General features: G+C 46.7%; 1 protein-coding gene across 1 annotated transcript in view; it reads left to right on the forward strand.

Moving 5' to 3' along the window:
- SORL1 (sortilin related receptor 1) overlaps positions 1 to 14,579 on the forward strand; it is a 168,034-nt gene that overhangs the window by 85,008 nt on the left and 68,447 nt on the right. Inside the window, exons 15-21 of the mRNA XM_007450615.1 lie at positions 468 to 596; positions 1,386 to 1,471; positions 4,998 to 5,170; positions 6,263 to 6,394; positions 8,432 to 8,523; positions 9,775 to 10,021; positions 11,246 to 11,384. Coding sequence (XP_007450677.1) covers positions 468 to 596; positions 1,386 to 1,471; positions 4,998 to 5,170; positions 6,263 to 6,394; positions 8,432 to 8,523; positions 9,775 to 10,021; positions 11,246 to 11,384 — 998 coding nt within the window. The remainder of the gene's footprint in view (positions 1 to 467; positions 597 to 1,385; positions 1,472 to 4,997; positions 5,171 to 6,262; positions 6,395 to 8,431; positions 8,524 to 9,774; positions 10,022 to 11,245; positions 11,385 to 14,579) is intronic.

Genomic DNA, 14,579 nt, shown 5'->3' on the forward strand with positions numbered 1-14,579 from the left:
CCCGCGTCTCCTGCATCGGCAGGCGGACTCTCAAGCACTGCGCCACCAGGGAAGCCCTAAATTTCTCTTTTAATCCTTCCAGTCATGTCAAGGAGAAAGTCTCACTGGGTGCTAGTAATTCTTCACAATGGCCAATTGCTTTTAACAATGAGAGGGCAGGCCCAGAGTCTCTGGGCAGGGAACTGGGTCCAGCTAAAAAAAAGTCGGTATTATTTTGTCTTTGGCATCATGATCTGTCTCGTTTCTGTCTATTTATGGCATATGATAATGGTTTTCCAATTACGGCTCTGTTATAAAGTTTCTTTTGAAAATGCATTAGTGTAAAATAGTGAGTATTTGTTAAAGGGACATGTTGAGTGACTTACAATACAGGTGGTGGGCAGTAGGGTGGACGTCGCAAGGGAGGGTCCCAGAATACCTGAAGTGTGTCAACCAGCGGCCTTACCGAGCCCCACTTGCCTTTTCAGTGACTTTGGCTTCAAGATGAGTGAAGATTTGTTATTAGAGGTTTGTGTTCCGGATCCTGAGTTTTCTGGGAAGTCGCACTCCCCTCCCGTGCCTTGTCCTGTGGGTTCTGCTTACAGGAGAACCAGAGGGTACGTCTCACAGAGGTTGCCATGTCTGGGACACGGCGGGTCTGCACTTGGTATGGAGAGCGCAGAGGACCACCTGGGTTCCTTTCATACCCTAAATGCCAGAATTCCAAGGTAGCAGGTTTCAGGTAGCTTGGGGAATATTTAACACTGATGTTTGCAAACTCGTCTCCCCACCCTAGCCCCCCGTGGAAAAAAATGCAAGCCTGTAAGCGTCTCTGCAACTCCAGTTGTTTCTTAAGTCATAAACTTCAGCCAGTGCACGTCTTCAGAGCATCGTGTTGAAGAGATACAGTTGACTCTTGAACAATACACATTTGAAATGCATATAAGGTCCACTTACATGTGGATTTTCTTCAGTAAATATAATACCTGTATTTTCATTGTACAGATCTTTTAAGTTAAGGTGGGGGAAAGTTTGTGTTCGATGAGAGATCACAGTATGTGGAATCATAAGAACTAGGGTCCTAATCCTGATTCTATTCAGACTATTTGAGTTCCTGCCTTTGGTGAATTTTTACCTATAGTTGGGGGGTAGGTCAGTGCCCCTGACCCTGGAGCTGTTCAAGGGTCAACGGTATATGTGAAACTCTCGCCTGGGACAGTGCTCCAGATTGTCTCGGCTGCCTCATTTATTTACAGGCAGAAGCAATTCAGAATGATTCACCTTCCTTCTTCTTGCTGTATAGGAAAGTGAATAGATAAGCTGTATTGTCCATGGATGGGTAAATGTTCCTTTATGACTATTCTTTGATGTTTCTGACCTCTCACTCTTGGGGGGGGGGGTGACAGCTATCGGAAGATTTCTGGGGACACCTGCAGTGGAGGAGATGTTGAAGTGCGCCTGGAAGGAGAGCTGGTGCCGTGTCCTTTGGCCGGTGAGACGTGCTTTCTTCCCTTTGTCTTGTCAAGACATTGTTGAAGCATTCCCGTGATCTCACCCGGCTCTTCAAACTTCCTGGAGAGAAAGGATGGGCACCTCAGAGCTCCCATTTCCCCCTAAGCATGGTATCCAAACAACATTTATTTCTAATCTTATGTTCTTATAGGAATGGAAGACATTTTCGGAGGGAAATCCCTTTTGTTCATTGAAAAATATTTATTTGGCATCTGTTGTATTCTAGGCGTGGGGGGCCGAGGTCACCCTTAGGCCTTCTGTGTGTTCCTTGATCTGTTTGTTTGTCATAGAAAGAGACTCATGGCTTTCTGGGAAATAGCTAAGTGATCTATCTTAATTTTTATAACAATAATTATGACTAATATTTTAATGGAATTTTACACATTTTAATGTACTTTTCCATGCGTTATCAGTTTAGTCCTTAGAGCTACCCAGTGAAGCAGATATTATTATTAGCTCCATTTTTTGTTTTGTTTTGTTTCGTTTTGTTTTTTTGCATTACGCGGGCCTCTCACTATTGTGGCCTCTCCTGCTGCGGAGCACAGGCTCCAGACGCGCAGGCTCAGCGGCCATGGCTCACGGCCCCAGCCGCTCTGCGGCATGTGGGATCTTCCTGGACTGGGGCACGAACCTGTGTCCCCTGCATCGGCAGGCGGACTCTCAACCACTGCGCCACCAGGGAAGCCCCTTTTTTTTTTTTTTTTTTTTTTTAATATGAGGAATTGTGTTCAGAGGAGAGAGTTAAACAGTTTATTTGAGGTCACACATCTGGTAAGTGACAAAGCTAGAATTCAGACTCTAAGCCTCATGCTCTTCCTTGGCCATCACTCAAGTGGCAAATGAGCGTCATTCCCATTCTTTGAGGTGATCATGTGCATGCTCATTGGGGGAAACTTTTGCAGCAGGTGCACATGCTATAAAGGTATAATGTGTTCCAAACATTTCAAGTTGATTTGGTGGTGATGGCAGATGTTGAGGTATTTGTATTATAGACGTGAAATTATGATACCTTAACGAAGAGCTAATCTCTTAGCATCTCTCCTTTCTTTGCTCCATTTCTAGTCTTTTTCATGTAGGGCTTCTCTTCCCTCTGAGCCCTCCCTCCTGCTCATGCCTCTGGGGGAAGGTGCGTGACTGGAGCTGGCTCCATTGGTGGTGGTGGCGTCTGATGGAACAGCCATCAGCGCCAAAGGAAGCATGAGCGAACAGCCTCGTCCTCCGTGGGCAGGGAAGAGCAGCCCTCTCCTTCGCTCACTGCTCGCCATTTTGCCCTGGTGTTTTTCATGCTAAGCTCATTAGTCCCTTAATTTAATCTTCCATCATTACTGAGTAATTAACATCCCTCACTGTGGAGACTTCAAAAGAACATGGCTTCAGCAGATTCCCACAAATGAGCAGATAATATTCAAACAGTCCCCTCACGAGAGCTGTTATTGATGAGGGCTTGGGTAAGCAGGGTTTGAGTGATCGCTCTTAAGGGGCTGGAGTAGGTACTTTGGTAATAAATATTTCTGAAGGTAATTCAGCGAGGGACAAAACAGTTTGTTTAAAACTGTCTGAACTGGTAGGAAAGCTATTTTCTCTTCTGATAGGAGAGGATAGAATAGGGAATGAAGTGGAAAAATCTCATGTGTAGTGTAGGCCACCTCCTAAATGTTTTTTTTTTTTTTTTTAAAGCATGGAATAGAAGGCAGGGATGTACCAAGAAAGGAAAAGATGGTTTTATAGGACTAATGTGGAACCATACTATGTTTGCAAAGATGAGGTAATCTGGTCGTCTGGAAGGATTTTTAAAAGTGAAGTCATTTTTCTTCCTTTGAGATTAGGATAATAACGCACATCTCTAGGCTGGGCTCATGTATGGCTGGGATTTACCTAGAATTCTATTTCTTTTCTAAGTTAAGAATTGCACACAAAGTGCTGTCTGTTCCTCTATACCCAATCCTAAGGCAGGTGTTTCAGGACTCAGACTCTACTCAGAAGGCACTAGTTGGTTAGAAGGAAAAAAAAAAAAAACCCAAAGCAACAGAATGAGGTTTCTAGATGGTAGAGAGATGTGGGGTGAAGGGCTTGCTGCTGTGAATGTGTCTCCTCATCTCCACGTGGCAGCTGCCATGAGAATGCTTGATTGCAATGTCACTTACAAGCTGGGCACTTTTCATCTTGACTATTCCATCCCCTGGGAATTACAGTGGGAAGGTTTTCTTGCAAACCAAAGCCAGGGGTTTGTTATCGTGTGGTGGTAGCTTAGATACTTTTGAAGTGAAGTAATACTGAAGGAAAAGAAGGCAAATTTACCTTTGGTAAAAAACAGTAGGTAGACTTATATTTTGGGGGTGCATTATCTATACTGAAGCCTTTATAAAGCAGAGGTGGCTAGGACATGTTAACTCGTTGAATAAATGGGATGAGAGAGAGAAAACCACCACAGTCACCGTGCAGGCATGCAGCAGAGGGATCCAGATTTGCAGCTTGGTGCCAGATGTAACATATTGTCACAACGGATGCCTCAGATATGGATGCAGGTGTGTTGCTCATCTCCATTCCCTTGGAAGAATCTGGATGTTTTCCAGGCTGTTCCCTAAGTGGAAGAGATAGAGCACCAGCTCTTCACATTCCTAGTTGTCTGACGTTAAGTCAGTCCCGTAAGCACCCTGGGCTTCTATTTCTATGTCTTGAAAAATGGCACCATCGGTGTTACACCATTGGGTGTTAAAACATAGACTCTGGATCCAGACCATCCGGGTTCAAGTCTTGGTTCTGCCACTTACTAGTTGTGTGACCTTGAGTGGGTTACTTAACCTCTTTGCTCTCAGTTTTCTCATTTGTAAAATCAAGTTAATAGTAGTTCTTCCTTTATACAGTTGTTACTGGGATCAGACAATGCCTGGTACATAGTACGTACGTTGTGTAAGTATTTAAGTAGAAATAGAATCTTTGTGATGATTGTGTTGTAAAACATTTTGTAGGTGGCCAAGGATGTATTATTGCTTTGAAAATATAGTAGGGTGATATAATGGCTCTGTGTCATTGTGAACAGTATTGAATGGGTGAGTAAATAGATTAGGAAACTTAGCTGTAAGTCTTCAGCGACTTGGGGTCTCTAGTCAACAAGATTACGATGCCACGTGATGCAGTCCTGTGACGAGGAGGAACGTGCTGATTGGTGTAATTATTTTGTCAAGTGTGACCAAAACTTTTAGGCCGAGCTCTGAAGAATAGCTATTGGAGCATGACTACTGGAGGGAATCTAGATTTTTAAAAAATGTAGCAAGTAGACACTTTGCAAAGGAAACAGAGATTCACGGGAGTTTAAGAAACTTGCCCAAGGCAGAAATGTGATTCCCTTACCCACCTTCTAAGTCTGGATTCCTACGTTCTCACTTGACCCGCGCCACGTGCAGTGGCTCTGAGGTTTATGGGTGAGAAAAAAGAGGGTCAGACGTGCGAGGACCCGTTCAGCATCCCCAGGTCCAGCCCCCTGTCGTCTTTGTGTGCCTGTGCAGAGGAGAGCGAGTTCATCCTGTACGCTATGCGCAAGTCCATCCACCGCTACGACTTGACCTCCGGAGCCACCGAGCAGTTGCCTCTCACCGGTCTGCGGGCAGCGGTGGCCCTGGACTTCGACTATGAGCGCAACTGCTTGTATTGGTCCGACCTGGCCTTGGACATCATCCAGGTGCGTCCACTCTGGGTCTGCTCGTGGGGGTTGTGCCTCGTGACTGCCCGGTCCTGGTAAGCTTCTTTCAGAGTGGCCCAAGGAGATGGGTAATTGGAGGTTTTTAAGTTGTAACTCCTCTCAGGGCCAACAGATGACACTTTTCAGTTTTCTGTTTTAGTATGTTCTTCCCCTACCTCCCTCTGTCCTTGTAGGAAGGACAGAGGGAGCCCCCAGTCTGCGGTATTGCTTATAAGTGAGGTCTCCCTTTACCTGCTGGGAAGATTTTAGGATTCGGTATGTAGCACTGTTAGTCCCTCCCTATCTACGCACTGCCTCGTTAGCATCCTTCTTTCCAAGCCGTGATATAGTAACACTTGACTTCTCCATAGTTCACGTAATTATCCATTTCAGCTATTCTGAGCACAGTCAAGAACCAGGAAGTAAGCTGTCAAGGTCGCCATGCAGGCCAGATAGATGGCCATACCCTCAGACCCATGCATTTTAAAGGAGAGCTATTTGATATTTATTCATTGCTTATTTAATCCTTTTAGAAAAGCAATTCCAGCAAGTTTTATCTGGACTTGCAACCCAACAGAAATTTTACAGGGCCCAGGTATCCGAAGGGTTTGGTGGGGGGGGGGGTGGTGGCAGTGACTACTGCCCGTTACTGTCCCAGCGATAGCACCTGATGGCTAGGAGCCTCCCGAGGGAGGAAAGACTTTTTATAAAAAGCAGACACAGGATTTAAAAAATAACAGCAATCTGGTTTCGTTTATTTTAAAAGCAGACAGACTTATGCGTTTTGGTCATCTCCACCTCATTATTGTGATACAGCACAGCTCAGTGACTGGTGTTCACGATGATAATGCAAGGTGATATAAAAGATTCAGTTCTGTTTGGTTATTCTGCTTCAAACAGGAAGCCATAATCCATTTTAGAAATGCTTTTATTAAAAACCAGCTTCATGCATCTGGAACACTTGCGAATATAAAACATCTCCGCCCTCACCCTTCAAGCCAATTGAATAAGTGGGATCCCATCGAAGGGACTGATTTGGCTGGAGGTCATTTGAACATTTCACACCGTTTCTTCTTCTTTCTTTCTCATCAGCGCCTCTGTTTGAACGGGAGTGCAGGGCAAGAGGTGATCATCAGTTCTGGCCTGGAGACAGTGGAAGCCTTGGCTTTTGAACCCCTCAGCCAGTTACTTTACTGGGTGGATTCTGGCTTCAAAAAGATTGAGGTATGTCCTTAATTGTGCAAGCAGGGGAGCCCCTGGGCTGTGAGCCAGATTTGACACAGAAGCAGGAGCCAGTGTGTCTAATTCCTCTGGAGATTCCCTGAGAAATGCAGAGAATGGAGGTCCCGTGTGCGAACAGGGTGCCTGAATCTGTCAAACAGAGATTTCATTACGATACCTGAATACTACTTTTGGGCTAGCAGAAGCATAGAGTAGTAACAGCAATGATGATAATGATACCGTAGCGTTCTTACAATGCCACACTCGAGTATTATGCTGTCAATTAGCATAATGAAGATAATATCGTGATTATTATCATAATATCATTGTTATTAATGATGAGGAGCCCTGTTGGAACCACTTTGCATGAATTATTTGATTCACTTCTCACAGCCACCCTGTAAGGTAGGTTCTCTCGTATCCTCACTTCACCTGTCTGCGCCTGAGCTCCGCAGGGCACTAGGAGGGTAAGAAGTCATGGTCTCCTAGGCATATGCTCAACTCCTGCATGTTCCTGCTGAGGCAGTGGGGCGCTGCCTCCGCACCTCTTTATACTGATTTCACTGGGGAGACATGACTTGTGGTTTACTGGAAGGCACAGTAGAAGCAGAGAGACCCAGAGAGTTGGGGGAAGTTGCATGACAAAAGCCACAAACTCGAGAGACAGACCTGGGTTCAGTCTTCTTTTTTTTTTTTTTGCGGTTCGCGGGCCTCTCACTGTTGTGGCCTCTCCCGTTGCGGAGCACAGGCTCCGGACGTGCAGGCTCAGCGGCCATGGCTCACGGGCCCAGCCGCTCCGCGGCATGTGGGATCCTCCCGGACCGGGGCATGAACCCGCGTCCCCTGCATCGTCAGGCGGACTCTCAACCACTGCGCCGCCAGGGAAGCCCTGGGTTCAGTCTTTATTCTAGTAGCTAAGTGACTTGGGCAAGTTTCTTATCCCTTCTAAGCTGCAGTTTCTTCATCTGTAAGGTGAGGATTCCTTTATCCACTCAGTCATTTGACAAGTGCTGTTTTCGGGCACACTTCATGCCAGGTATGGTTTTAGGTCATGATGATAGAGCAGGAGGCAAGACACACAGGTCCCTGTGCTGAGAGAGATTAGGTTTTAGTGGAGGAAGCGAAATAATGAAGAAATAAGTCCATCCGTCCTGTTGGTGCCACGTGCTGCAAAGAACATCAAATGGGGCAATGTGACTGTGTGACTGGGGAGAGGAAGTGTCTTGGAAGGGACATCTGAGCTGAGCCGTGACCGAGGAGGGGATCATTGGAGTGTTCCCCTCACAGGGTGGTTGAGAGAACGGAATGGAAAGATGCACAGCACCGGGCACACACTGAGCGGTGCATCGGTGGTCTTGTTACTACTCTTCCGCTCCTTTTTTTAATTGAGTGTGGTCAGCGCTCTGCTAGAAGGGTGCAGGTAAAGCTTCAGTGTCCACACGCGTCCACAGTGTACAACTCAAATACTGTGTGTGAAATGGTGTAAGAGTGGCTGCCCCTTGATCGAGGCGGCTCAGAAGGGTCAGCAGAGCAGGTGGACCTGGGGGTGGATATGGCGGGAGCAGACGGGAGCAATTATGTCAGGCTTGGAGAACCATGAGAAGACCAGCCTCCCTGAAGTTGTAGGAGCCTGTGTGGAGGAGAGAGTGTGGAGAGAGCAGTCTGTGGAGGCTCTTACACGGCCAGGCGGTGACGTTGAGTATTTGTTTTGTGGACAAAGCAGAGCCATCGGTGGCTTTGGAGCTTGGAGCAGCGGAGGTGGGTGGAGTCAGTAAACACACAGTGAGCACTTACTTCGTGCAGGTCATCAAGTGGCGCTGGCTCCGCTGTCAGACTGTGTGAGAATTGTCACCTGAGCCAGAGGAGGGAAGAACTCATTCTGGTTGGAGATCAGGGCAGTTTTCCAGATCAGTCTGTAGGGGAATCAGGCGGCCATAAAGGGACTCATCTGTAGGAGGGAGCCAAGTAGGAAACTTTGCAATGTGGGTCTTTTAAGGAGCTCAGACCCATCTTGGCCTTTTCCCCTCCTTTATTTGTCAGGTGGGGAATCCAGATGGCGACTTCCGACTCACGATTGTCAATTCCTCTGTGCTTGATCGGCCCAGGGCTCTGGTCCTCGTGCCCCAAGACGGGTAAGTGCGGTCCCAAAGGAAATCTGTGTGTGTCCAACGCTGCAACAGACAGATTCTCATGGAAAGGCAAACTGCTGGACAGAAACTTGTTTCTAATGATTGTGGTTGAAATAATCTGTGACCTGTAAGTCTTGGAACCATCGCTTAGTCATCCTGGGCAGCTAACTCCATCCCCTTTCCATTAGCAAGCATCGGAATCTCTGTAGGCACCCAGATGTCTCACAGCTGTGGAGTGTTTCTCTAACAAAAGGTAGTATTAAAAGTCTTTCTGGACATAGTCAGGCCAACGTAGCTGGATACTGTAGGGAGTCTTTATCTTGAGTTTAACGTGTGATACACACATTTAACCCCTTGCTTCTTTTCTCTGCCCCCCAGCTTGTGTTTTCTTACCAGCAGTTTGTATGCACTTGGGAAATGCAGAGGTGCTTTTTACTAATTTATTATTAACTTAAGGAAACAGAGCTAAAAGGGAAATTCTGGATGAGGCTTTCGAGCATTTATGATTGAGAGTTAGATCGATTTTTAAAAGAAAATTCTGAAAATAAGATATGCATTTGATTACAAATATTAAAAGAGAGTAGAAGTTGATGAAATGAAAAATATTTGTTTCCTCCATTCTCTTAACTCTTCACCCTCACATTTCCTAGGGGTAATCATTGTTAACAGTTCCTTGGTTAAGAGTTATCATTCAGAGTTTATTTTTACCGACGTACACGTGTATGCCCTTTAAACACAGACACACACAGACAGACACACACGGACACACACACACACACGCGTATCAGAAAAGACTATAGGATATTTACTATTCTGCATGTTTTAAAAATATTTAATATGGTTTGAAGATTGTTTTATGTGAGCACATGTGGCTCTTTAGACATCATAATATTCTTTTGTGTGTACCATAATGTATCACTTTATAGATTAACATCTTTGTGTGTATACGTGTATATACACCTAAATATATATGTGTATACGCACCTATATATATATATATATTTTTGGCTAGTATGAACAACGCTGTGATGAACATCTTTGTACATTGTCTTTGCATAACTTGATTATATCCATAGATAAATTCCAATAAAAGAATTTGTGGGTCAAGGAATTAAGTGGCTTTACCTATTAGAATTAGAGATTATAATAACAGTGCTGAACTAACTGGCTGAATTCTTATCTCTTCGGAGCAGTTTTTGAGCTCCCATTTCCCCAGTTCTGATGGGATGTGTGCTCTTCCCCGGTTTTGGCCAGGGTGATGTTCTGGACCGACTGGGGGGACCTGAGGCCTGGCATTTACCGGAGCAACATGGATGGTTCGGCTGCCTATCGTCTTGTGTCGGAGGACGTGAAGTGGCCCAATGGCATCACCGTGGACGAGCGGTGGATCTACTGGACGGATGCCTACCTGGACTGCATCGAGCGGATCACTTTCAGCGGCCAGCAGCGCTCCGTCATCCTGGACAACCTCCCACACCCCTACGCCATTGCTGTCTTTAAGGTGGGGCCTCACTTGTTCCAGCATTGGACATCCTGTCAGTGTAGGTGAGGAGCAGACTGAGGTGTAGAGCCTGCTGTCTCTGGATTTTTGCAGAGATGCTTATCTAACTTAGAAAATCAGCTCATTTCTGAATTGGAGGCAGTTTCTTTCTGCCCGTAGGGTGGGAGGCCAGACAGAGCTGCCAGGGGTCCAGGATGCTCACTGTTCGCCTTTCATAGTTTGAGGTTGCATCCCATGAAAATTCCTGGCTTGCCTTTCAGTATCGGTAGCCTCATTTTGGCTCTGTGTCTTTTTTTTTTTTTTTTTTTTTTTTGCGGTACGTGGGCCTCTCACTGTGGTGGCCTCTCCCGTTGTGGAGCACAGGCTCCGGACGCGCAGGCTCAGCGGCCACAGCTCACGGGCCCAGCCGCTCCGCGGCATGTGGGATCTTCCTGGACCGGGGCACGAACCCATGTCCCCTGCATCGGCAGCCGGACTCTCAACCACTGCACCACCAGGGAAGCCCTCTGTGTCTTTTTTAAAAATTTTTTATTTTTTGGCTGCATTGGGTCTTCGTTGCTGCGCGTGGGCTTTCTCTAGTTGCAGTGAGCAGGGGCTACTCGTCATTGCAGTGCGTGGGCTTCTCATTGTGGTGACTTCTCTTGTTGCAGAACGCGGGCTGTAGGTGCACGGGCTTCAGCAGTTGCAGCACGTGGGCTCAGTAGTTGCGGCCTGTGGGCTTAGTTGCTACACAGCATGTGGGATCTTCCTGGACCAGGGATCGAACCCATGTCCCCTGCACTGGCAGGCAGATTCTTAACCACTGCGCCACCAGGGAAGTCCCTGGCTCTGTGTCTTGGTCTCTTGTGAGGTTTGCTCTCTTCATTCCCTGATGTCTTGAGATGAGCCCTGTCCCACCTCTGCCTCCTGGGGAGTGGCCTGTCACTTGTGCTTCGACTCTAGAACACAAAATGCTTGTTCAGATTTTCTACGGAAGGGTTCAACTTGTGGTCAAACTTATCGGATGCTTATTGGATAGTTTCTTTTGGGTAGTTCCTTCAGTGTGGATATTTGGTGAGGTTTGGATAAAATCACTGACTCTTGCATTTAAGTCAGATCTTGATCAGGCTGATCATTCAGCCAGTGAATGTTAGGTGTCCACTGCACGATGGAGCTCTTGTTCTGAATGAGGGTCCAGAAAAAATGACAGAAGAGCTGACTAACAAACAAAGGTTTTCTTTTTAGAATGAGATCTACTGGGATGACTGGTCACAGCTCAGCATATTCCGAGCTTCCAAATACAGCGGGTCTGAGATGGCGATTCTGGCGAACCGGCTCACGGGGCCCATGGACCTGAAGATTTTCTACCGGGGGAAAACAACCGGTAAGGCAGCATCTCCTCCTTAATCTCTGTCGAGTCGATCTCTTGAAAGGGGCTGGGTGTGGGCAGTCTCTGATCAAGCAGGATCTGGCACCCTGTCATGACAACATGTGCATTATTTAATTTCTTCCTATGACATCTTAATTTCTTTTCTAATGATACACAAACAGCTGGAAGACAGCATGTTTTTGCCTGCCTGGAACGCTGGTGCTCGGTGGGTCAATTACACCCTCCTCCTGCCTTTGGCCCCTGACTGATGGGTGCTGTGGCTTCTGTTGCAGCTGGAGAGGCCCAGTGTGCACTTAATCCCCGCTTGGCACCCTGACAGGGAGTGATGCTGTGCTGGGTGCATAGCTTCCGACAGGAGTCCCGTCTTCTCTGGTTGCTCAGAGGACCAGTTGCTCATTGAGCCCTACTTCCCTCGCAATGTGAGATCTAGTTATGTGATGACTTAATTCGCTTGTCCCCACTGTGAAACTCTAAACCCCATGAAGCAGGAGATTCTGTCTTTGTTTTTGCTCAGTAATCTTACCAATGACCAGCACTCAGTAGCTGCTCAATTCATACTTGTTGAAAGAAGAAGGGATGGGGGTGGGGAGTGTTGCTGGTAGGTGTAGAGAATGGCTACATGAAAGACTGTGGGCTGAGGCTTCAAGGACTGCTGCAAGGCTCTGACTGGCTGGTCCTGGGGTCCGAGACTATTCAGTAGGATACCTTCGTCCTTACTGCACTGCCCTTGCCCCTTGTTTATCTCCCAACCATACTGTTGATTCCAGAGGAGGGGGATCTGGGTACTCCCCAGAAGAATAGTCCCTTTAAGAAGAGCCCTCTTTATCGCAGCAGGATTAAGTAGCATCTTGGGTCTGCTGACTCCCCTTTATTGACAGACTGCTAGGTTTCCTGTTTTGAACTAGAACGTTGATATTGTCTTGTGGTTTTTGGCTGGCCCTGTGCTAAGAGAAAATTGACAAGGGGAAATAATACGGTTATAGATATCACTGCTGTCCTTTGGGGACTAATGAAGAGAGCATGAAAACACGCTTGGAAAACTGTAAAGTATCCTAGAAATGGAAGTCTGCATTATTGTTATGTCTTCACAGCTGACCCGTGAGGTGGGCAGGGCTGGTATTATGGTCCATGGTTTCTAGATTAGGGAACAAAATCGCAGATGTGAATTAGCTTTCCCAAAGACCCCTCCCTTGTTTAGGAGCTGGGCTTTTGTTCCAGTTCTGCCACAAGACGAAGTCACATTCTTTCTTAGAGGAGGTGCCTGTTTTGAAATAGGGCAGAGAGACAGAATACAGAAAAAGCGCACGCGCACACACACACCTCAAAGACAAAAAAAAAGAAAAAGATTAAAAAAAAAAAAAAGAATGAAATAAGGAGAGAGAAAGGAATCATGCTTTCCAGCTCCAGGGGCTGAAATCTCAGGGCCTTTGACGGAGGACACCCAGCCCTACTGATCCGCCCCTCTGGCAAGCCGAGGGAATTCTCAGCATTTCTTCAAGTTACGTCCCCGTCCAGAAAAGCAGGTCTGCATTTTGACATGTGCTTGTCAGCATGTGTTGGCTGAGCACACAGCCTCAGCTCCTGCAATACTGTGTTCCGATGGACCCGTAAACCCCGGTTCCCATCCCGAGTCTCGGCTGGTCACTTCCTCTCAGCTGCCATGAGGTCACCGCTGTGACCCCGGAGCTACTCTGGCTAGTTTAAAGGAAGGTGACTCTTTGAGACATAAAGGGGGAATCATGGCCTGTCTCCTGCTTCCCGGGGACCTCCTGCCCGCAGACACAGGGCCAGTGAAGCCAGTTTGTCATGTCTCAGGCCGGTTTGGGTTAAATCAAAGCATTTGCAGTGGCACCTGGCTGCCAGCACTGCCTGTGTGCATTGGGTGCCTCCTGGCCTTGAACTTGTTTGCTCAATCCTGTCTGCTTTGTCAGACGCTGAGAGTATTACAAGTTCATGATGGGTATTGGCAATCCCTGGTGCCAGTCGAGCTTTATTAACTTTGTCGTCTGCTCCTAACACACACAGGACTTTGTACTAGCCGTGTGTAGAGTGATAACGACATTTACTCTGAGGGATCTTGCTGTGTCATAAGCACCACACTAACTTGCCCAGTGGGCTTGTATAACCTCAGTTAACCTTCCCCAAGGCCATGTGTATTATTATTCCCATTTTATAGATGAGAATGTGGAAGTCAGGTTCCGTACCTTTTCTCCATCACACATTTAGTAAGTGGTGAGAATTTGAGCCATGGCCTAGTTGACTTCACAGCTTGAACTTCAATAAAACCATCAGGCTCTCTTCCGTCTGTGATCTGTTGTTGGATTAGCAGTGCCGTGGGATACAACAGTGATCGAGGAGTACTAGGTTTTGATTGATTCTTGTTTAGGACAAGAATTTTGTTCACTTGCAAAGTGTCTCTTTGGGATATTGGGTTATAAACAGATGCATATTTTCGTCTTTATACCGGGCTGATTTTTACACAGCGTTACTGGAATTAACTCTTCATAAAGAGTGTTTTTTTTTCCTTAAAACAGCTTACTTTGCAAGGCTATTAATGTATGCAACTGATGCTGTAATGGGTTAAAATATTTTGGAGTTCTCCTTCAGAGCCTGCAGTAAGCACATGCTTTTCAGTATCCGTAACGAAGGCAGATATTTATTATGTGGGGTAGATTTGATAATTGTCAAGTACGTAGATTGTTAAGCAAGATAATAGCAATTTTGGCTCCTAAACTGGTTCTGGGGGAGTTTTCCAAAGAGGAAATCTAACAGTGTTCTGACTATGCCTGGTGAAGACACTGCGGGGCTAAGTGTTTGGTCTTCTCTTCACATGGCCCACCTTGCCCACAAAAGGCTGTGGCATCCTGGGTGAGGGGTCTCTAGCTGTGTGGTGGTGGAACTGTGCTGAATCCTCCTCCTTGCTCTCCCGGGTTCTCTGTAACTAGCACACTCCCATTTTCTGTACTGTGGCTTTGGACCTGCCCACACACTCCTGCCCTGCCTAACTCTTGGGGTCAGTGACTTGGCTGCCTAGGTTGGGGTTTGTCCCTGGCCCTGCCTCTCCGGCTGCAGATTCATTCAAGTCTGTTGAGACCCATCTCCTGAATTACCGCATCTCCCTTTGGGCACTGACTGTACTTTTGCCTCTTCTTTGGGTGGGAACGTTTGCCCTGCACGGGAGAATGTCAG

This window comes from Lipotes vexillifer, unplaced genomic scaffold, assembly GCF_000442215.2.
Source record: "Lipotes vexillifer unplaced genomic scaffold, Lipotes_vexillifer_v1.1 scaffold352, whole genome shotgun sequence".
Classification (NCBI taxonomy): Eukaryota; Metazoa; Chordata; class Mammalia; order Artiodactyla; family Lipotidae; genus Lipotes; species Lipotes vexillifer.